The sequence below is a fragment of the Meles meles genome, chromosome 14, assembly GCF_922984935.1.
Source record: "Meles meles chromosome 14, mMelMel3.1 paternal haplotype, whole genome shotgun sequence".
In the NCBI taxonomy this organism is placed as follows: domain Eukaryota; kingdom Metazoa; phylum Chordata; class Mammalia; order Carnivora; family Mustelidae; genus Meles; species Meles meles.
This window is the reverse complement of record NC_060079.1, coordinates 10,764,636-10,788,926: the sequence shown is the minus strand read 5'-3', so window position 1 is coordinate 10,788,926 and position 24,291 is coordinate 10,764,636. Positions and strand designations below refer to the sequence as shown.

Here is a 24,291-nt window from a genome sequence, read left to right as displayed (position 1 = left end):
AACTGGGCTGCTCCGTGGAGTCTAGGACGATTTCAGCCTTTGAGGTAATGGAGACATAATTGAGGAACAACGTGGAATTAGTATCATCGCGAGTGATCTAGTACCTCAAGTCAATTTCATTGGGTTTTGTTCCAAGAGCAGCAGTCACTCATCTTGCGCGGCAAGATGCCATCAGAAAGATTTTTTTTTTTCCTGAAGCATTTAGGAACTAAAGCTCAAGTGCTCGACCCTTACAAGCTGCAGGAGCAGTTTCACGCCTCAGCTTTTTAAAAGGTATCCTGATGTTATTCGTTGTGCTGCTTCTAGGTGGCACAGGGTTTAGGAAATGACTTGGGCGGGTGCATCTCTGCCGCGGAAAGAGACACAGACGTCTTCCCCAGGGACCTGAGAGGGTTCTCTGTCTTCCCGAAGGTGCTGGGCAAGCGTCCGGTCCCCTCGGATGCTCCCGGTCCAGTCCCTGTGAGAGGGTCTCCAGCGCCTTCCTAGACGTCTGGGGACGACCCGGGGGGTCTGGGGCAGCTAGAGCAGGCGGCCAGAACAAGGAAGAGGAGGGAGCCGGGCTGCGCCTAGCTCCTCCGTGCCAAGGACACCGTCGCGGAGACGCGGCCAGCTTCCCACGGATCGGACTTTCCGCCCCCGGGGCTGGGCGGCGGAGCTCCTGCCCGGTCCCCCTTCCCTGCTTCGGGCGGCCCCCAAAGGCTGAGTAAGCCGGGAGGAGGGAGGGAGACGGCAAGGATTTCCTGAGCGCTAAGGGAAGGAGGAAGGGACCCGGGCAGAGGGCCGGGAGCAAGGACCCTGAACCTGCCGGGGCCGCCTCCGGGCGGAGTAGCCAGCGCCTCCCCACGAGCGCTCGCGCTCCGTCCCGACGCGCGCTCGGCCCCCAACCCCCACCCCCGCGGCCCCCGCCCCTCTCGAGAGCCGTAGGGAATCAGGTCCCGGAGGAAGAGGGTAGGTGGGGAGGCGGATGAGGGGTGGGGGACCCCTTGACGTCACTGGAAGGAGGTGCCGGGGTAGGAAGTGGGCTGGGGAAAGTTTATAAATCGCCCCCGCCCTCGGCTCCTCTTAATCGAGGTCCGCTGAAGGCTCGGAGCGCGCCGGGCGGACACTCCTCGCGGCTCCTCCCCGGCGGCGGCGGCGGCGGCGGCAGCGGCAGCGGCAGCGGCGGCTCGGAGCGGGCTCCGGGACTGGAGCGCAGCGGCCAGAGGAAGCCGAGCTGCGAGGATTACCCGGGGAAGTGGTTGTCCCCCTGGTTGGAGCCGCGGAGAGGGGCGCTCGCGGCGGAGGGCCGGAGCGCGCGGAGGCGGATTCGGGCGGCTGTGCGTCTGTGGCCCGCGAGCGGCGCGGGGAGCGGGCAAGCAGGCCGCGTCGCGCTCACCATGGTCAGCTGCTGGGACACCGGGCTCCTGCTGTGCGCGCTGCTTGGCGGTCTGCTGCTTACAGGTGAGGCGAGGTCGGGACCAGAGGCCCGCGCGGGGCCGGCAGGGGGCGGCGGGCGGGCATACCCTTGGGGCTGGGGCCGGGTGCACGCGGGGAGGTGAAGCTGCAGCCGTGAGGGGTGAGCTTCGCTGGGAACCTGGGACACTAGTTGTCCTGGGCACGCCTGGGGCCGCGGCGCCCTTCTCTTCCGTTGGGCAGGCAGTGCAGGCGTCTCGGAGAGTCGCTGGCGGAGGTCCGCGGGCATCGGCGCCCTGAACGACTGCCGGCGTCGCGCTCGGGTCCGCCCTGGGGCTGCCCCTTTGCGGCTGCAGCGGCCGAGCCTCCCTTCCGGGCGCTGGGAGCACCGCGCGCCCGGACCTGCCTGACCCCCACAGCCTGCTCCCCGGCGGCCTGGCGCGGGTCGGCAGGGCCCACGGGAGCCCGGAGCAGTGGCTTCTAGAAAGCCCGCCACACTGCCTTGGGGCTGGGCTGAGGCCCGGGCGTTGGCGAGGTTGGGCACCGGCCACGACGTCGTACCTCCAGAAGGGAGGAGGAGAGCCCCCTCGGAAGGGGTCGCGTGCCTGCCGGTAGCCGACAGATCCCAGGAGAGGGCAAAAGTTTGTGTCCTTCGACCCACTTCGGGTCCCCTGGCCCGATTGCCCCCAGGAACGTTCCAGCAGCTTCTGCTCCTCCCCGCTGCTTGCCGACCGCCGGGCAGAGCGCGCAGCGCGCAGCCACCCGGGTGGGGCCTCTGCGGCCGGTCCAGCCCACGTCGCCGACCTGAGTGAACCTGACCAGGGCAGTGGAGAACCCAAATACCGTTAAGTTTTGGAATTGCAGGCCTAGTCTTTAAATTCCCAGAGAAGAGAGAGGACGATTTGGACCAAAAGATGCAGTTTGAGGAATCGGCGAGGTCCGCCCCTTTGCTGGGAATTGAGAAACGCGCGGCGGAACAGTCCGGGGCCCGCAGGTTATATCGCTGTAGTGCGAAGATTGCCCCGCACCAGCGATAAAAGCCCGAGGGGACTTCGGGACCCAGATTTGCCTTTTCTGCCCATTGGGGCTGAGTGGCCAAGCCCTGCGGTTCAGTCCCCATGGGCGTGGAGAGCTGTATTTCTGGAGAAAAGGTAAAATAGGAAATAAAGTACAGTAACATAAACAAGTTATTGCAGTAATTACAGGGAAGGACAAAGTCAGTAGGGTAGAGCGAATTTTTTAAAATGCTTGTTAAACCCCCAAAGCAGTAACTGTTAAAAAACATTCTTTCTCAGTGGGAAGACTAATTTGATCCTTGGTTTCTGAAAAACAAGTAATGGTTCCGATTAGGTTGGCGAAACCATTAAGCTGAAAGGTAGGCGAAGCCCTCATGTCTGGGAACTCGCTGTAAGTTGGGGAAGTCGGTAACATAGCTATATTATATGAAATATTGCCTTTCATTTTCAAAAAAAAATGTTTTTCGGTTTTGAAAAGTCACTTATATAAAGTATAGTTGTTCAGAGCCCTGAAGTAACTTCTGAAGTCCATTCACCTGTTCTGTAAAGGTAAATGTAGGTTAATTCCTGCGAATCCAGTGAAGGGAAAAGTATGTGTTTCACTGGCTTTCCTGCTTCAAACAAATACATCTTTACTTTTGTTTCAAAAACGTGGTTGACCAGTGAAGTATAGTTCTGTTGGTGATGAGGACCAATTTAGATCGGTGCAAGCTTTTCAGAAAGCTGAGTAAGATTTTCTCGAGATTTCTTTTAGATTGTATTTCCCTTAAATGAGGCAGAAACGTTGAGACTCTTGTTTAATTTTTTAAAAATTGTGTATGTGTCATTACAAGAAAGCAAGGCAAAACATGAGCAAGGTGAGACCCTCCTTTCCTGAGGGGTTAGGGACTGTTGTTATCAGTCGTCCGGGGGTGTCATTCTTGAAGCATGGCTTTGTAAACCACAGGCTTGTGGCTGGTTAACAGAGAACTCACAGAACAACAGTCAGCTGCCTACTTTGTAAATTGCATCAGGGCTTTCAGACTAAACCGAGGGGCTGTGAGGGGCTGCTTCTCCCGGAAGTGGTGTCCAGAAAGAGGCCAAGTTTCTGCTCTGTGGATTTATCAGGAATCTGCTCGCTTTCATGTGCCTTTGAATATTTGTGAGTTATTAATATTTTGACTGTGTGTGTGAAGGTGTGTGCATGCACTGAGATATAAAATAAGCAGAAGCTCAGACAAAAAGATAATGCATTTCCCCCTAAAGATTACATTTACCTTCTTCCAAATATCCTGAGAAATTAAAAGATGACAGTAATTTGGGTATTTCCAAGTCCTCTGTATTGCGATCTTTCCCTCTAAAAAGAATACCTCCCTTACTCTGCTCAAAGTCTCGTTTTCTTACTTTTAAGGCACCATGTCCACGATTTAAAGCCATGGGCCCCTTTTTCCTATCTCCATCTTTTGGGGGGTTTTTGAGCAGCTGATATTTACAACTAACTACCTGGAAATGTATGACTTCTGAATCTTGTGAGGGAAATCTACATTAATAATACGAAGTTGAAATGTGCATAAAAATAATACTCATTTCCAAATACAATATAATAAATCTTGTGTAGTAAAGCTAATTTTACATGGCAATTTTTGTTGTTTTCTTAAAGGTTTAGGAAGCTACACTTTTTTGGTAGTGGTTTTCCATATTGCATATTTGGACTATTAATTAGCACTTCTGGCAGTCCACGTGGGGAGGTTCCCCCTGATGAGTCCTGTTGCCAATGGACTACAGGTGGTCACCCGGTCTATTCCTTAATATTTTTACCTTATTTGTTTATTGTTATTTTAAGTTTTTTTCTTTCCCTGTTGAAAATTCTATAACAGGCTCTCCAGTTTCTTCCTTGGGGATCTCTAAGGGGATTTTTTTGTTTTCACTCTGAAAGTCAGAAGTTAGAATAGATACCTATTTCTAATGCCCCTTCCCAATTAAGACTCAGTGAATGGTTCCAAGGAGTAGGCTGAACGTGGTGTGTCCCTTTTTCTCCTGCCCTAACACATTTGCATGTAAAATGGATGATAAGCCTGATAATGCCAGAGCACTTGCTATCAATAATCACATTGCATTTTCTTTTTCATCCACCAGCTGATTAACTAGCTCTTTAATAGGTTGCAAGAGCAAAGCTGTTAGGTTGTTTGAACCAGTAGTAATCATAGGCTTTTTTTTTTTTTTCTTTTTCCAAACAGAATCCTTAACTCTAGGAACTAAACTCTACTCCCTGACTGGTTACATTACTTCTTCTAAAAGGCCATCAGTCATTTTAAACTCAGAATAATTTCTTGTTTGTTTGTTTGTTTGTTTAAGTTAATTCTCACATATTTGATTCAAAAATAACTTCATTTAAAAAATTTCAGATTGCCACAGGGACGCTAAGCCTCTTATTTAAAATTGGACCTACTTTATATGATCTTTTAGAAGCAACCAAATAATCACTTTGTTCTTACCAAATGTATTGAGACATTCTAAATCTACTTTGAATGTGTGTAATATAGCAGTTGAAAATATGTTGCCAAAAAATGGGTTTTATACTGATCAAGGGAAAAAAGAAATGCAGTGTCCTGGAGGAAGGTTAGCCAACCTATTTCAGGGTTGTGCCTGCTGTTTACCCTGGGTTTGGGAAGTTCTGCAAAGCAAGAACAAACTGAGATGTGTATGTGAGTGGGCATAAGAATGGAGAGAAAGTGAAAGAAGCTGTCTTTGCACTTGGGTGTTAAATGCAAAGCTTGCTGGCGTTGGGTTTTGGTGCAGTTGCACGGTTGGGAGTTTATTGGATATCAAGTAAATACAACCTTTCAGAGTATTGGTCATTGTGGAGAGGAGAGGAGGGACTGTGAATCGACACCAGACCTAATTTTTTTAAACAAAAATATATTATGAGGAATGGTTAAAAGCATTAAAAGCATCTGTTGCATTGCTTTAAATAATTTAATAGAAGAGGATAGTCCCATCCATTCCACTGGTCTTAGTATACTGGTGAGGCTTGTAAGGAATGACAAGATCTCTTGCCAAATGCTTTCCAGGATCATTGTTGATTGCTCACACACTTGGGTGGCTTGGAAATTGCATGTTGCTGATGACATTACTGGATTTTATACCAGATTGAGAGAGGGGAAGGAAATGGGAGGAATGGAGTAATTGAGGGAAGGATTGAGAGGAAAGCCTCTGGCTTAGCATCTGGGACCGCAGGGGGGTTTCATTAAGGAAATGGTTCCATTGAGTCTGCTGAAGATAGTGGACTAGATTTCCTGCATTGCTGCTGGGGCGGATGTGGGGGGATGTCAAGAATTCCTGGGGATTTCCCATCAGTCTCGGTAAGCTGGATGCCTGAGAGCCATATCTGATTCTTGCTCCCTTTCCTTGATTTTGAGCTCCTTGCGAGACCTGATCTTGTCTCTCAGACACACAGGTTGTGAGGGCTAGATGGAAACTCATAGATCCAACATACTCATTTCAGAGATGCGAAAACCCACCCAGAATAGTTTGCCCCCAACCCCCACCCCCGGCCCGCAAGTTCAGTAGCTGGCTGGTGGCAGACCCAGGCATAGATCTGATGGTCTCAGTACAGATAATACTTTTTCTTCATTTCTGTCTTTCCTCCACCCCAAGCAGGGTAGAGATGTTCAAACATTTGCTGAAGGACATTATTACAGCGCTCGCATTTCTTTTTAAATGTCAGGATCTTTCTCAAATGTGAAATTTTCTTCTATTTTCTTATAACCCACAAGGGCTTGAAATTAAGGATACCAAAATTACGGCTGCTTAGTAGTGCACTGACAGATTTGGTGAGCAGATTGGTTCTCCTCGTGACCCTTCTTTTGAACTGCTATGGTTTAAATAGTTGTAGCCTACATGACTAGCCTCGTTTCTCACCACTTCCCTCCACGCACCCTGTGACCCAGCTACGCAAGCCCTTCCCCAGTCAAAGAAATTACTCACCATTCTTAGGATGGGCCTTGTGCATTCATCACTCCGTGTTCATGCCCTTTTTCTTCAAGACCCTTTCCCTCCTTCTGCATCTCCTCCTCCCCTGCCTTCAAAGGTCTTTCAAAGCTCCTCAATCGCCATCTCTTTGAGTTCCTCCTTATAGCTGCAGATGGAATGTGTGGTTTCTTCAGCTCCTATAGAACTCCTCCTCTATAGAACCCTTCTGCGTACCCCTTTCTAGTTGTTTTCACCTTGCGTTGTTACTATTTCAACCCTTGCTCTCTGATCCCCGGCACCTAGTGCATACCAAGTGCACTTGGTAAGTGCTGGAATGAATCAGTGATGTCACCACGCTACCATTTCTAGGAAGAAAGCTCTCAGGGCCAGATATGAATTTATCCCATTATGTTAATGTGCTCCCATCTGTCCAGTTGGCCTCAGTTACAGCGGATTCCTTAGAAGGCTTGTTCCCAAGAGATAATGACATTGTAGCAAGTGGCTAAGATGTAGGAAATCAGCTAGGATCTTCAACCTCCGAGATCCCTCTCTCCTGTAATCTTCTCCTTTTTTGTCCTGATGCTTCACTGGGGACTCGAAGCCACCAAAGCTGGATTTCAGTCTACACAGAAGTTCCGTCATAGCCTCTGTTGATGAGGTAGCGCTGCGGTTTTGCCCAGCAGCGTATTATACAATTTTTTAGAAACAACAGTGCTCTCAGATTTTATGGTTTGCCTTACTCATCCTTTCGTAGACTCAAACCTGAGTCCATGGGTGCTGGGCAGTGCTATAAACCCAATGACAGAGACCTGGCCACAGTCAGCCCTGATGCTCCGTTTCCATTAGGGCCATTTGCCATGGGACCAGGCTCGTTTGCCGGAGTTCCTCTTTCCATGGGATGGGCTCTTCTTGATCCTTCGTGCAAGTTTGTTCCTGGCTGGACCACTCTACTGGGAAGGTGTGAGACCTTTTCTTCTAAAAAACCTGAATCCCGGGGCGCCTGGGTGGCTCAGTGGATTAAACCGCTGCCTTCGGCTCAGGTCATGATCTCAGGGCCCTGGGATGGAGCCCCACATCAGGCTCTCTGCTCCGCAGGGAGCCTGCTTCCTCCTCTCTCTCTGCCTGCCTCTCTGCCTACTTGTGATCTCTCTCTCTCTGTCAAATGAATAAATAAAATCTTAAAAAAAAAACAAAAAACAAAAAAAAACCTGAATCCCATGACTGGGGATCCTGGTGGTCCCTTCCTTCCACCACCCCCACCCCCACCCTCTGAACATGCCCACAGAATTATCCAAAACAAGCTGCTCAGACTGTATTCCATGGTGCAGCAGCAGCAGCCCCCGGGAACTTAATGAATCAGAGAGCCTGTGTAAAGTCCACTGACATTTTCTGTGCACGTTAAAAATGGAGAAGCACAGAGTTTAGCAAAGGATTCTTAGCTCTGGTGTCAGGATCTAATTCCTTTTCATCTTCATCCTAAAAAATGATGGCTAAGGGACTAGACCCGGGCCAGCCAGGAGCCTCTTCTGGCTCCCACATTATGCTTGTGCCCCGTCTTCTCTTGGGAGACCTGTGTCCTTCTTGAAGATTCTTTTTTTTTTTTTTTAATTTTATTTAATTTTTTTAAATTTCTTTTCAGCGTAACGGTATTCATTGTTTTTGCACCACACCCAGTGCTCGATGCAATACGTGCCCTCCCTATTACCCACCACCTGGTTCCCTTGAAGATTCTTTTTATAAAATCTTAGATGTGGCTTGGACCTGTAATCCAAGGAAACAGGTGGTGGTCTTGAAGGATACCACGGTTAACCAAATCATGGGTGGCAAGATCAAGTTCTTAGAAAATAACAGACTCGGTGAAAAAAAAAATAGTAAAAAATGGCATTAAACAGATAGGTTTCAACCATAAGTCAAAGTTTTATGAGGTATTTGCTTTCAGAACAAAATTAGTGGGTGACATCACGCAACGAAGGTAAGTGTCCTTCTCTGGAATCTTAGTGGTCAGGGAGGCATCGCTGTCCCATTGTGTCCTGCTACCCTGACAACAGGTTTTTTTGCGCTTGTTACTGGCTTGAAATCCAGTATGTTTGTATTCATTCTTCCTTGTCTCCTATCGCAAATCTTGGCAAATGCCTTTGTCTTTTCACAGATGACCACAGTGCCTACAGCCACTTTTCCTCGGCCTGGTCTTCTAACCTATTTAACTGATGGAGTGTGAATGAATTTCCTTTCAAGCTGCAGACCCACCCATGTGGTCCCCACAGGCCAAGCTATAACAATGATCAGATGCTCGTGTTGAAAGGGGCCCCGAAGTGAGCCTCATTATATAAAGGAAAAGCCTTTGCTTTCGTTATACACAAATATGAAACCACTTAAACTCAAGACCACCTTTAGCAAAACCCTGATTAGTAATTAATCTGCCAGTTGATTTCTGTGACGCCCTTTGCGTTTGGCTAGGGTCATGGTCCCCAGCGTTGGGTCTACATTAGAATCATCTGGGGAGCTTTGAAACATCCCTTGCCCTGGCTGCACCCCTCACCAATTTAATCACAATCCCCTGAATGGGAGCCAGTCGTTGGTGTTTTTTAAAGCTCCCAGGTGATTTCAGTGGGCGGCCTGGGGCTTAAGAACCTCCTATTTTATCATCCATCCCAATCAACTGGAGAGCTTGCTGCAGGGCAGTCCTGGGCCCCACCCCAGAGTTTCTGACAGGGTAGGCCGGGGCAGCCCCGAGAATTTGCATTTCCAACAGGTTCCCATGGGTGGCTGGTGCGCCCAATTTAGAGACCACAGTGGGAGAGCCGCTGCCCTAGGGGCTCGTTGGAGAGGCCTGGCCACCTGCGAGACCCATGTGCCAATCTGTAAAAGGTTCCAAGTCATCATTAGATGTAGAACAAGGTAGAGGAAGCCATTTACAAGAATTCTCGCCAGGAGGAGTATGTGTTAGTAGCATGACAGAAGGAATATTAGGATCAAATGCTTGGAGCATGCAACCAAGAGAGGGGCGAGATTGCCTTCTGAGGAAAGCTCAATCCTCTTGGCGGGTGGGTGGGGGTGTGAGTTAGGAGCCGGAACCAAATTGCAGTTCTAGACAACAGAGCTAATCGTAGCCTTCCTCTGCCTGACACCTCGGAGCACAAAGGCTTTCCTCCAGATAAACACTGGTAACTGTCTGCAGTCCTGTTGGAAGGTGCCGTGCCATCGACCTGTCCAGGGCGCCCGCGTACCTCAGGCCTGCCTTGCTGCCCTCCAGGATCCCCATGCAACGCGGCTGGAAGCCTCGTGGGGCTCTGCTTGGCCTATATTTCCTTTGCTGGGAATCGGTGTCCCCCAAACTGGGTGGCTGAATTCTTTCTGTTGGTTCTGCTGACTTTCATGGCGCACTGGGGATCTGACCCCCTCGGTGAGAGGAGTCGCTGCTTGGCTGGAAAGAGAGCTGGCCTCCCCTCGTGCCGAACCATGTGCTGGAAACTTCCTTGTTGAACATCAACAATCCCAGCTGCGTCCCTGAGAGCATGTCAGGGGCCTGTGGGGCCTTTGAGGCCGAATGGCATATGCCCTCCATCTGCGCACTTGATGCTCAGATACGGAAGGAACAGCTCTTTCATGCACTCTTACGCTGAATCACAGTCTGGGGGGCTGAGTCACGGAGGCGTTTGTCATCTGCTGCTATGTAATAGGTTGCCCCAAAACGAATGGCCTTCAACAATAAATCATTATGCCTGCCTGAGTCTGTGGGTAAGGAATTTGGGTGGGTCTCCTCTGGCTCCCTCATGCTGCTGTCCGTCAGCTGGCATCGCCCCTGGGACTTAGGTGTCGGCCATCCCCGGGTCTCCCTCCACACCCGGCGTTTGGCCACTCAGCTGTGTAGCTCAGACTTCTTAACTCATAAGCAGGGGCGGTCCAGGAGGGTGACTGTGGAAGCCTCCAGGTCCTTGGACGCCTGGACTTGGCCACTCGCAGACCCTATTCCTCCACATCCGATTGGTAAAAGCAGGTCCTAACCCAAAGTCAAGGGCTGCGGGAAAGGGCTCCTCCCTTGAAGGCAGTAGCCGCACCATATGGTGGCCGTGTTTTCCAGCCCCCCCCACCCCCCTCGCAACCTGTCAGCATGGGTAGCTTTTTCTTTTCAGTCTAGCTCTAGGCCGGCACCTGGCCAAGAAAATAAAAGTGAATAATTCCTTGGCCCTTCTAAACACTATCTGTGATTGAGGCAGCTGGCCCCCTGGAAGAGCTTCTCTTTCATAAAAATCTTATGACTAGGGGACATGGGTCATGGTTAAGGTATCGTGTCTTGCTGGAGCTGCGGGCCTCTGATGGGCACTGTGGTCCCGGCAGGGGAGCATGGCGGGCGCTCAGACTCTGAGGTGGGCAGCCCCGCAGCTTCGTTGTACTCGTATCAGAGGATCTTTGAGGGAACACCTTCTGGAAGATGTGGGGGGGCCGTATGCTTTGAGGAAAGGAGAAAGGAGGACACTAACCCCCGAGGGTCGTCGGGCCCTTTGACTTACAGGATTTGACTCAGTCCTGAGAGGTGGGTACAGTTCTCTCAAACATGAAGAAATCGAGGCTGACAGAAATGAATGATTTGCTCTCCGATCGCAGAAGTGGTAAGTAAAGCCGGAATTATTCCGGTCTGCTGTGCCTGACTCCCAGACCCCGTCCACCTGCCATGCCGAAACGAAAACGGGAGAAAGAAAAGAGTATCGATGGGAATGTGCCGGTCTTCCCCTTCTTTCAAAACTCCCTCTCCTTGGAGTTTTGCCATCTCCCAAGAATGTGAGACGCCGCTGCTACTCCAGCCTGAAGCGGCCTTGGGAAGTTCCACTGTTGCGAGTGGCAGACACCAGCGAAGTCTCCATCAAGATGGGATTGTGGGGGCGCCTGGGTGGCTCAGTGAGTTAAAGCCTCTGCCTTCAGCTCGGGTCCTGGGATGGAGCCCCGCAGGCAGGGAGAGAGAGGAAGCAGGCTCCCTGCTGAGCATAGAGCCTGCTTCCTCTCTCTCTCTCTCTCTGCCTGCCTCTCTGACTACTCGTGATCTCTGTCTATCAAATAAATAAATAAAATCTTTAAAAAGATAGGATTGTGACCATGTGGGTTTTCTGATTCAGGACCTTCCAAAAAAAATTCACGTCTGAAAAGGATCCCCAATGTCAATAAGAATTTTTTTTTTTTAAAGATTTATTTATTTCAGAGAGAGAAAGCAGTGGGGAGAGGCTGAGAGAGAGGGAGAAAGAAACTCAAGCAGACTCTGCACCAAGGGGGGGGCCTGGTACAGGGCTTGATCTCATGACCTTGAGATCATGACCTGAGCCAAAACCAAGAGTCAGGCACTTAACCGATGAAACCACCCAGGAGCGCCTTCTTGTGTGTTTCTTAAGAATATGATTTTAGGGGGCGCGTGGGTGGCTCAGTGGGTTAAATCCTCTGCCCTCGTCTCTGGTCATGATCCCAGAGTCCTGGAATCAAGCCCCACATTGGGCTCTCTGCTCAGCAGGGAGCCTGCTTCCCCCTCTCTCTCTGCCTGCCTCTCTGCCTACTTGTGATCTCTGTCTGTCAAATAAATAAATAAAATATTTTAAAAAAATATGATTTTAGGGGCGTCTAGGTGGCTTAGTGGGTTAAGTCTCTGCCGTTGGCTCAGGTCATGATCTCAGGGTCCTGGGATCGAGCCCTGCATCGGGCTCTCTGCTCAGCAGGGAACCTGCTCTCCTGCTTCCTCCTCTCTCTCTCTGCCTCCTCCTCTCTCTCTCTGCCTGTCTCTCTGCCTACTTGTGATCTCTGTCAAATAAATAAAATCTAAAAAAAAAATGTGATTTTATATGGGTTTTCAGACTGCTGTCCTGTATGTGGCTTCACACTAATCAGACTGTGTAGAAGGACAGTTGTGCCAAACCAGCCCTTTGATTCTGGAAAAGTTCTCGTGAGAAAGGTCCTCTGAGAAAGCTGGGACTGCCCTCTCTATATTGCTTCCAGGAATCAAATGTCTACCTCTCTGTGGACCTTTTAGGTCTCAGAAACCTCAAAGACCTGGAGAATGGCCTAGAGGGAAGGACCAACACACCCTGGGGGAGGGGGAGACGCACTCACTGAGCCCTTCCTAAGCACAGGCTCTTCATGATTTACCCAGTGCGCCCACTTCTAACTTTATTACTTATTGAAACCCCAAGGCTCGGGGAAACAGTGATTTTCTGAGGATCACACACTTACAAGTGTCCAGCCCAGTGTGCAAACCAGGTCATTCTGATTCTGAAATGGTACTCTTTCTGCCAACGTGTACCCGACATATCTAGAATGAGAAAATCTAGGAATGAAGGAGAACCAAAGAGTTTGGCTTCTGGGGTATAGATTGATTGCTTTACGTCTGTGAGAGAAAAACAACTGTCTGAGGGCATTCTCCTAGAGAGACTTACTTTTCAGTATAGGATGGACACAGCACAGGTTTTCATCTCTTTTTTTCTTTCTTTGAAGCAATTTTCAGAGACACAGCAGGGTTAACTATAGTCCTGGTTTTGTCCTGTTAGGTTTCCTGATGAATTACCTTGTTGATTGACAGTCCTTATAACACTGTCAAAAATGGAAGCATTTTTTTTTTCAAGATTTTATTTATTTATTTATTTGACAGACAGAGATCACAAGTAGGCAGAGAGGCAGGCAGAGAGAGAGGGGGAAGCAGGCTCCCTGCTGAGCAGAGAGCCTGATACGGGGCTAGCCTGATACGGGGCTTGATCCGAGGACCCTGAGATCATCACCTGAGCTGAAGGCAGAGGCTTTAACCCACTGAGCCACCCAGGCACCCCCAAAATGGAAGCATTTCTTTCAAGCCCTGTCATGCCTTGGCTCTCTCCTCCTCTGCTAGATCGTTCCTTTCAGATATTCAAACCTGCAAGAAGTTGAGGAAAGAGGGAAAAGCTTTTTACTTCTTCCTTGATCAGTTACTTGGAGAGGGACAATTTTCCAGTCCACCAGAATATGGCTATGTTCATCCAAACCCGAGAAAACCCCTTTCATTCCACCTTTTATCGTTTGTTCCAAGCCAACAGTGGAAAATGTGGTCCAATGGATATATGCCTTGGATGGAAATTATAAGGACTAGTGATACATACACAGTTTGATTTTTTTATTATTGTTTCCTTTTTCTGAGTTGGCCTTAGAGCAACCAAAAGTAGATGTAAACACTTGGAAAGGCAGCATTGTATTAGAGGAGATTACAAACAATTTGAGAAGGCAGTGTAAACTCTCGTTATGGCATTTCGCCTGTGATTAATGGTATTGTTTTCTTTTTGGAAAACACTGTTTAACTCTCCTTTCCACTTAATGTGTCCTGCTAGATCACATTTTTGTTCAGTGTTCTTTGGAAATGTTTATAGCTTTGAAATCTTTTCCATAGGGAATTCTGCTGGAACTAGAGAAAAGGAAAAATTGCATGGGAATTGAGCAATCCTATGGTCCCAAGATGGACCTTGTGTACCTATAACTTCTGGAGGGTTAGAGAATATATATATATATATATATATATATATTTTTTTTTTTTTGGTTAGAGAATATTTGACGCACATCCTTGATGTACAAATTGACGAACACTTTGCATAGGCTATTGGCAGCGGTTCTTTCACACACTCCCCTATCCCATTCCCTGTCCTCAAAACTGGTAAGGGAGAAATAGCTTATGCAAAGTATTTGTCATGCGGAGTCACCTGGAAGGCAAACGGGAAATTCAGGAACTTAACACAAATACCTGTTTTCAGGAATTTCTGTCTCACCTTAGTCTGTCTGGACTGACATTGAACTTAGGAATTCTATATCTGGTTATCTCTTTTTAAGGGCAGTGAAATTCCAAAATGTTGAGGTAGAGTTGTTTTGGATGTAAAGCCCAGTCCAAGCAGATGGGAATAAGATTGCCTTTCTGGAATAACTCGCTCACCATTTCGGCATAGTGTTATGGACAAGTTTGGGATGGGAAATTTTAAGAAATATATTTCCTTAGAATGTTTTGGAATGCTATACTTTCTGCCGCGATTTCATCAGGAAAAGCGTGGATCATAACAAATTTGATTCTCCTGTTGCCTATTTCATAACCAGTCATCATTCTAGGTTTATGTACGACTGTCTATGGAATTCAGGCATGTGCAGAAGACGATTTCTTTTTAGGACTGTTGTATTTTAGAACACTTTAACATATTCACTTAAAAGGTACTCAGTTATCATCAATTACCCCATTATATATTATTTCAAGATATAAACACAGTTGTGTTTGTTGCGCTGTATGTTTGTCATCGGATACGTGTTTGAGTTTGTGACATTAACGGAATTTTACCGAAGTGAATCACTCAAGTTAGTGAAGAACTTATGAGTCCCTCAGAAATACGTCTTTGAAAACAAGCTATACATAGTTATGAGGTGATCTCTGTTTGTTGACTTAGATAATCTTCTGCATTTCTTCGTATTCACCTTACCTACTTCTAGATGACTCACGACCAAAGAGGCTGCTCAGGGCTGAGAGCCCTTCAAAAGGAAGTGCTTGTTTCTGATTCATCTTCCCAGCTCTGAATCCAGTACAGTAGCTGGTACATAGCAGTCACTCAGTAAATGCTGGTTGAGCTGACTGAAACTATATCCTAGCCATTCCTCCGGTTCTTAGAGGCCCTTGTAGGAGTCATGGTTCCACTTTGGTTCACTTTCTAAGAACCTACGTGGGAGTGTGGGCGAAGGAGGTTGGCAAAAATATGCCCGAGAGTGGGCAGTCAGTCTCCCAGCACATCTGTAATGTTCTGTTCCTTCCCCTGCAGGCATCCTCTGATTCCAGTGACCCCTTTCTTGTCTTTGGCTGAGCTGGCCATCTTCTCCTGAATTGAATCTAGACTTAGGATTCAAAATGAGGATGGAAGCTGCCCAGCCCTAGAGAAATGGTTCCCCAGAGATCTTTTCCTTAGATGAGCCCTCCTGTTGGGAAAGTCTTAGCTGACCAAGGTTCCCAAACAGCACAGAAGACAGACCGTTGGTTATGAACCTGAATTTCTGGCACGCCAATTCAGCCTAAAGATATTAGGTGTTGTTACTGCTCCTGCTATTGTTTTTGCCATCTTGGATAAAGACATTTGGGTTGGAAACTATTTCCTCTTGGCTCTGCACCATCCCCAGGGTAAGCTAGGAAGACTAGAGGGTTGAGGAGGAGGGACAAGTTCAGTCCCGGCTAGTGTAATCAAGCAAATGAAAACTCATCATTCTCTTCTTTCCCTGTCATTGCTTCACTTCCATCCGCGGCCTCTTCCATGATTTCCAAAACACTGCATGACCTGGGCAGATCTTCTAGAGAATGTTCTTCTGTGGCTTTTATTCTAGTGGCAAGTAAAGTCAAGTAAATCTCCCATTTTAAAATATATGCAGGGCGCCTGGGTGGCTCAGTGGTTTAAGCCGCTGCCTTCGGCTCAGGTCATGATCTCTGGGTCCTGGGATCGAGTCCCACATCTGGCTCTTTGCTCTGAAGGGAGCCTGCTTCCCTCTCACTCTCTCTGCCTGCCTCTCTGCCTACTTGTGATCTCTCTCTGTCAAATAAATAAATAAAATCTTAAAAAAATAATAATAAAAAATATGCAAACCCGGGGCATTGTCTCTCAGCAAAGAGGTCAAGGAAAGCAGAGTTGTACAGGCAAGAGAGTCAAGGGTAGTTGGTAGAGGAAAAGAGTTGGCTAAAAGTAAAGATGAAGCCTTAGAGGGTTTGAAGGTTTGGAAGTGTTGGAAAGAGAAAGGAAAGAGAGCCAAGTGTTTCCTTTACCCAGTACACCCCCATTCTTCGGGTCTTCCCTTCAACATTCTTCTTCTGTGAGAACGTCCTTCACCCTCTGGGCTGGGCTAGCTTCCCTACCTCTGGTGCTTTGCTGTGATAAGACATAAGGGTAATATAATTTTATGTCTATATAGAAAGTAATTTGTAAGTAGGAAATTATTTATGTCTACATTTACCTGTTGCTTTATCCGGCATCCAGCTTCAGTTACAAGCATTTTAAAGAATCTTGTGTGTCTTGTTTATCATCGTATCCTTCTCTTAATATATGGTGAAAATATTACATGGAGGAATAAATGCTGAGGTTAAAGATCAGAGGAATCTACAAGGTGAGGGTGAGAGAAGGGAGTCCTATTGGGGATGTAGTGGGGGAAAAACCAGGGTTGGCCAGCAGTAAAACAGATAAGAAGGACAGATAAATGAGGGGAACAATTTCCCATATTCCTGGGATCATCGTTGGGAGTCCAACCCTTAACCCAGTGCCCCAGTCCCATTTCAGGGAGTTGGTGGCTTAACTTTATAGGGGCAGCTTCAGGAGTAGGGACCTTCTGCCTTTCTACAGAGTTCTTCCTTCTGGTTTTATGTAACTTTTGCTTATTGATTTTGGGCTTGTCCTCCAGAGTCAGCTGATCCGTAAGTTATTTTAAAGCCTCTTAGGTTGATGGCCACCTGGTAGAAGAAAATGGTGTTCTGTTTTATTTTTCTCTTCCATCAGAGGTGTGACACCTTGGATGATATCAGACCCACTAAGTCTAGAAACAAAATTCTAGATTAGGCTAAAGAGAGTGTATGGGTAAAAATGCCCTGAGAATTAATGTTCTTCCGGTTTGGGGTATAAATGACTTTAAAGTCATTCATGGATATTTGAAGGAAGCCCTTGCTATCACATACTGAAGTGAGTGAAAATTGTCCAGTAAATTATTTCTTTAAAAATTGAGTTACTGGGGTGCCTGGGTGGCTCAGTGGGTTAAAGCTCTGCCTTTGGCTTAGGTCATGATCTTGGGGTTCTGGGATAGAGCCCCACATGGGGCTCTCTGCTCAGCGGGGAGCCTGCTTCCTCCTCTTTCTCTCTCTGCCTGCTTCTCTGCCTACTTGTGATCTCTGTCTGTCAAATAACTAAATAAGGGGCACCTGGGTGGCTCAGTGGGTTAAAGCCTCTGCCTTCGGCTCAGGTCATGATCCCGGGGTCCTGGGATCGAGCCCCACATTGGGCTTTCTGCTTGGCGGGGAGCCTGCTTCCCCCTCTCTCTCTGTCTGCCTCTCTGCCTACTTGTGATTTCTGTCTGTTAAATAAATAAATAAAATCTTTAAAAAAAAATAATAACTAAATAAAATCTTTAAAAAAATAAAAAATAAAAATTGAGTTACTGAGTGCTGTGAAATGTGTAGGCCTGATGATTCACAGACCTGTACCCCTGGGGCAAATAATACATTATATATTAATAAAAGTAATTTTTGAGTTATTGAGATACTTCTGCTGGAAGCATACTGCCTTTGGTGGATTCCTTTCCCTTCCAGAATCCTGGCTTTCAACAAACTTTGTAGAACATTATTCCTTTTGAGATAGGATTTTTTTTTTTAAGATTTTATTTATTTATTAGAGAGAGAGAGAGAGAGAGTGAGCACAGGCAGACAGAGTAGCAGGCAGAGTCAGAGGGCAAAGCAGGCTCCCCGCCGAGCAAGGAGCCCGATGTGGGACTCGATCCCAGGACGCTGGGATCATGACCTGAGCCGAAGGCAGCCGCTTACCCAACTGAGCCACCCAGGCGTCCCTGAGATAGGAATTTTTTAAGTTTGTGAAATTTTAGGAAGATTACAAATATTTACTGTGTAAATTAAGTGAGTCTTAAGAAAACATGAAAGTTAAAGGAAGCCAGAATTAAAAAGAACAGCTTGGGCAACATATCCCTCCCATTGTCTAAGCGGGATTAGTCTCCAAAATATCCGTAATGAAAGCAATTGTATTTCAAATTGTTTAATTTAGAAGGAAACTGATTTTGACAACAGAAACACAATGGTCAGGAATAGTGTTTTAATGAGCCTTCGAAAGTATGCTAACATAGCTTTCAAAAACTCAATTCCCCTATGATGGATAACTTCATCGCACACACTTGGCCATTAAAATCTCAGAGGTCAGAGGGTTTGTATATATTATTGGTTACAAAGGCAGAGATCTCTCAACTTGCCTCTTAGGGAGGGAATTTATAAAGCACCTCCTTTATAGACCATTTAAAGCACTCCCCCCAAAAGTTCTCTGTGTAGTTTAGCTTTCACAAACTGGTTCAGCGTGAGCCTACAATTAACGTGAGAACCTTATCACACTCTGCCTGCCAATCTCGTTTTATTTCTCCTGTTTTTATACGCAAAGCAAATGCTATTTGTCATTATTTGCAATAGATTACAAAGTTGAAGAATATGTGAAAAGAAGAGACCAAACACAGGTTACCTATAGAAACGTTTCTGGCTCTTCCTTGTTGGATAGCTAGAGTTAAGGGGCGCTCTTGCCTGCCTACTAGCTTGCTACCCTTATTTTTATTACCCACACCTTTTAAGACCTTATTTTGGATTCAGAATTAAGACCTCAGCACAGTATACTTTTTGGTTGCTTAATAGCATCACAGCACACAACGCCATGTTATACTCATTCTTCAAAAAGAACTGTGTATGCGTCTATAGATTATTTGTGTGTTATAAGATATATGAGGCAGTGGGGATGCTACAGTGTAAAAATTCCTCTTCCTGTCCTTCTGCTTTAACCATTCTATGGCAAGGTCCTATTGAATTGATAAAATGTTTCTCACACTTCTCTGGGATGCTTTCCTTCCTAATGGAACCCACCAGCACTGCAATGTAAATAACATGTCCATGAAATTCGGGTACCTGCTCCCATCATCTCCATAGATGCCTGGCCCTTTGGCAAAGAGCACCAATGGATACAGAGCATTTGATAAACTATTTGGTAGTAGACCAAACCATAATCCTAATGTCAGGCAGAATGGGGAAAACTTTAGGTTTCAAACTGTGGGTGGCATACACATTGTCCTAGGCTTCCAGACTGATCACTGTTTGTTTGCATTTGTATAAAGGTTTTAACCATTAAAAAAATTTTTTTAATTGAGGTATAGTTGATACACAACATTATGTTAGTTTCAGGAATAGTTGTTTGAAAATAACATGGAGGGTACCTTTGGCAGAACTGAAACTTGGCTTTCTAAACAAAAATGAGAGATGAAAAGGGTATGCTAAGGCACTTCAAGCATTTTATTAGCGCCACTATCCTTCCTAATAATGCAGCTCTAGCCACAAGCTCTCATGTCTGTAAGCATTCTGTCACTGACCACAGTGCCTTGTTTTAGAACCCTGTGATTCTAAAGATTGTGTACCAAGTGCTGAAAGATTAACAAAACAGTTACTTCCGTTAGACCAAGTGATGTGTATTTAACCTTGCAAATAGTGCATGCGTTTTCATTGAAATGGCACCTTTCCTGGACAATCTCTTTCCACATATTCATAATGAATTGTGAATTCATTTAAATAATTTTATTTAGATTATTTATTTTTATGAATAATTATAAATTACAAATAAATATATACAAATATATAGAAATGATTTAAAGTAATTATACATACATGAATTTAATTCATCAAATAAATAAATAAAATACATTTGAAATTGAATACATTGTGAACTTCAGGTGTCCACAGCCTGAAAATGAATACTCTGTGGCCTGAAATAACATGTGAATCAACAGAAGCAACAGCAGAAGGCTGTTGGTGATGACGATCCTTTTTGTACGAGGTGGCGTCAGGCCAAGTTGCGCACAGTCTTCGGAACAGGACCCCTGGTAGAACAGAGGCAGGTGGCGATCTGCTCCAAATGTAATGCTCTTCCGGCTACTGATAGAGAAGCGCCTCCTAACAGACGAAATCTTTATGCGTTTTTAGGGTGTCAACATTCTTCCGTTCCTCTCCCTTCGCATCAGCAGATGAGGGTCTACCAGACTTCTCCAGTAAAGACTTTCTGAGCCGTGTCTCGTGCCCTGTCAACCAGATCCTGACCCTTGCTCCAGACAGCTCAGATAACTTTCATGACTTCGTAGGGTAAATTGAAATGACATGTTGTTAGACTGCTCTGTGGAGGTGGTTTTTGAACTCGTTTGATAAAAGAACAGCAGCGTGGGAGTAGAGGATTTTTTTTTTTTTTTTTTTTTTTTTTTGGGAAAAGGTACCTCCTTGGTCAGCAGGAGATTTCTCACTGACCGACCTTAATTAACTCTGATGTCACATGAAAAGGAGCTGTGCACGGGTACAGGTCATTGGGAGGGTAGGCTCCTGATGGTAGCCCGGTGACAGGCCTGATGATAAATGAAGATGTCCTGTTACACCATGATCCCTGAGAAAATCCAGCATCAAGGAAAGAGCTCAGAGAGGTACACTGGGGACGCGCCCTCGTAAACACTGGTAGTAGGAACGTCGAGGTTATTAGAGTACTTCTTTCTTGGTAAACATCTTGAACCACACAGAATTTTCCCTTTTAAGTAACTTTTATAAAGGAAAAATGAACAAAGCCAATAACTCATGCACGGGTAAGATGCAGACTGCCCAAGTTCTGACGATTTTCAACACCGGCCATGTCACTTGCAGATAGTGTGGTGTCCTCTGTGCCTTGCGCTGCACTATTTATGGATTTTGTCGACTGACAGTTAAATACAAATTGTAAGACAGCTCTAACATGCAATGTAGCAGAATTATTCAAACGAACGTATCTCTAGGGTGATGCCAGCGCTAACTGCTGAAATTAAACATTTAATGATTTCTTGTTTTTTGACCCTTGAATTCAAGACACAAATTCTATGTAAATGACTATTTTAAATTTCTAGTAAAGCATGGAGATCAGATGCTTGACATTTCATTTGGGGATTACTTTGGCAAAAACTCTAAAGCAAAAAGCCAGTGACTTCTAGCTTGCTACTGCCAAGTACGTGTCAATTTCCAAATTCCAGCCAAAAAGAGCTTTCCCTATGCCTAAAACAACAGAGAATACAATTCAAACACCTCCCCGCAAACCTCTTTCCCTACTCTACCTGCTTCCTCTCACCCTTCAAACAAACTTGTTGATGTCTTCACAGACAGAAATCCAAAGAGATATGTGTGTCTATGTATTTAGGTTAACAGCCTTTTTGCTTTAGGGTTTTCCTGGACTCAGTGCTTATTGTTTTGGGGGAAAATTTTTTTTTTGAAAACGAATATCATGCCTAATCGTGGGGTTCAAGCTCTGCGGCTCCTATGCAAATCCCCGTGGCTTTCCTATCTTTGATGTAGTCTCTTGGTGGATGGAATACGAACCCTTCGGTCTTTCTCCATCATGCCACAAACGAGAGCAATACGCACGGTGTTGCCCCCCATCAGAGTGGGTGCTGTCAGCTTAGCTGGTGATGTGGTCATCATAGAAGACAGACATTCTAATAGTGCATTCAGTTTCAATCTACGCTTCGTACTAACTTATAAATATGGTAATAGAGGCACAACACAGAGGTTGAGACCAAGACCTCGCTTCTTACTAAGCACTAGAAGCACTGTAGGAATTAACAGCCCAAACCAAAATTGTGGTAGTTTCTAGAATTTGGTTCACCTGCTGTTGCAGGCTTAACCTTTCTCCCAGCCTTGCCACCAGCCAGAAAGATTCTCTAAAACTTAGTCTGTGAGACTTAAGCTTTTAATAGCCTATGTCTTGGGGAAAGAATATCTTCTTGTATTATGAATTATGTTTAATTAACCTCACACAACCTTGGTAAAGACTCATGGTCTTAAAATCAAATTTTGGAAACATGATACTTAGGACTTTGTAGATAAAGAGGTCATTTATCATGTAGGATTATGTACTATTGAAAACATGGTATGCAGAAATCAAAGACAGATGTATCTCGCTTCAAATCTAATAAACAAAGCTTTGCATTAAAAAAATAAATCGGAAATCAATTTTAATATAGGAGGAAACACCAATAGGTTTCTTCAGGGCGCTCTAACAACATAATTTTTATGTGACTCAATTTGTTAGAATCCCAATTTAAATAGTTAAAATTCAAAATAGGCCATTAGAAGTGACTTAAAATTAACATCAAATTAAATTTAGAAGGTTGTAATTTGGGGAAACAATGAGTTTTCTGCAATATGTTTGTGAAAGTTCTAATACATAGAAGAGTGATGTTACCGAGCGTGGAGGAAAATGATTTCTCTAAAATCAGCCTTCTAAAGCTTTAGGCTGGAAAAATAACTAGTATAAAATCTAATACCGATGGGGTCATATGTGGCAGCAAAGTGAAAAATAGTTCCATATTCTGTGTCTTCAACTTACCACTGTGATTCCTTAATCTTTAAAAAAAAAACAGTTCTATGGAGGTGGAGTTCATATACCATAAGACTCACCATTTTATTTATTTTTTTTTTTTAAGATTTTATGTATTTACTGGAGGGGGAGCACAAGTAGGCAGAGGGAGAAGGAGAAGAAGCAGGCTCCCCGCTGAGCAGAGAGCCCAATACAGGACTTGATCCCAGGACCCTGTGATCATGACCTGAGCCAAAGGCTGGTGCTTAACTGACTGAGCCACCCAAGTGTCCCAAAACTCACCATTCTAAATTGCATAATTCAATGCTTTTTAACTGTATTCAGAGCTGGGCAACTGTCACCACTATCTCATTCTAGAACATTTTCACCACCCCAGAAAGAAACCCATACCCGCTATTAGTCACTCCCCATCCCCCACTACCCCCAGCTCCTGGCTCCCACTAATGTACTTTCTGTTTCTGTGAATTGCCTATACTAGACATTTCATACAAATGGAATCATTCAGTATGTGGCCTTTTGTAATGGACTGCTTTTACTTAGCATAGTGTCTTTGCTTTGGGTTCTTAAATAAGAGAAATTTATTTTCTCACGGTCTGGAAGTTGCAAGTCCAAATTTAAGGTGTTGGCAGGTTTCGTTTCTTCAGAGGCCTCTCTCCGTGGCTTGTAGACAGCTGCCTTCTCCCTCCATCTTCAAATGCCTTTCCTCTGTGCACCAGCATATTTTCAAGAGTTTTCTAATAGTACCATGTATAAGTATGTCATTCCTTTGTATTGCCAAGTAATATTCCATTGTCCGGACAGGCTACATTTTGTTTATCTGTTTGTCATTGATAGACATTACGGTGGTTTCTACTTTTTGGCTGTTAAGAGTAATATTGCTGTAGGTATACATTTGTGCACCTGTTTTTATGTGGATATATGTTTTTATTTATTTTATTTTATTTTATTTTTTAAGATTTTATTTATTTATTTGACAGGCAGAGATCACAAGTAGGCAGAGAGGCAGGCAGAGAGAGGAGGAAGCAGTCTCCCTGCTGAGCAGAGAGCCCGATGCGGGGCTCCATCCCAGGACCCTGGGATCAGAGCCTGAGCCAAAGGCAGAGGCTTTAACCCACTGAGCCACCCAGGCGCCCCTGGAGATATGTTTTTAGTTCTCTTGGATAGATACCTAGATACCTAGGAGTAGAATCGCTGGGTTGTATGTGTAACCAGTGTTTAACCATTTGAAGAAGCATCACACTGTTTTTCAAAGTGATGGTACCATTTTATAATCTGACCAACGCCATGGGAGGGCTCCAATGTCACATCTTCACCAACACTTGTGGTCTTTTTTCGTTTCATTGAACCTAGAAAGTTTGAAGTGCTGTCTTACCGTTGTTTTTGATTTGCATTTTCCCCAGCATCTGCTCTTGTGCTTATTGGCAGCCATTTATAAATCTTCTTTGGAAAAAGGTCTATTCAGATCCTTTGTCTATTTTTTAAATTGGGTTATTTGTCCTTTTCATTTGTCATAATTATTTCTTTGACGTGATTTCTAACTTGTACATTGGTATCAAACACTGTCATCTCAGGATCATAGAATGTTTAGGCTGGAAGGAATTCTAAAAATCTGAGGCCATCCCCTGTCCCCTGGTCCCCCACTGGCAGGTGGAGAATCTGAGGCTTAAGTGCATGCCCATGGCCACAGCGAAGCCAGTAGCTGAACTGGGGAGATGACTGACTCTAAATCAAAAAGGGAAAAATGGAGACGTTTCATGATTTATCTTTAGCTAAGGCCCTTTCTTACAGAGAATAACCCTCGG

General features: G+C 45.5%; 1 protein-coding gene across 1 annotated transcript in view; it reads left to right on the top strand.

The window, feature by feature from the left end:
* The first annotated feature begins 939 nt into the window (after nucleotides 1-939).
* FLT1 (fms related receptor tyrosine kinase 1) overlaps nucleotides 940-24,291 on the top strand; it is a 176,624-nt gene continuing 153,272 nt past the window's right edge. The window contains exon 1 of the mRNA XM_045977932.1: nucleotides 940-1,440. Coding sequence (XP_045833888.1) covers nucleotides 1,377-1,440 — 64 coding nt within the window. The 5' untranslated portion in view covers nucleotides 940-1,376. The remainder of the gene's footprint in view (nucleotides 1,441-24,291) is intronic.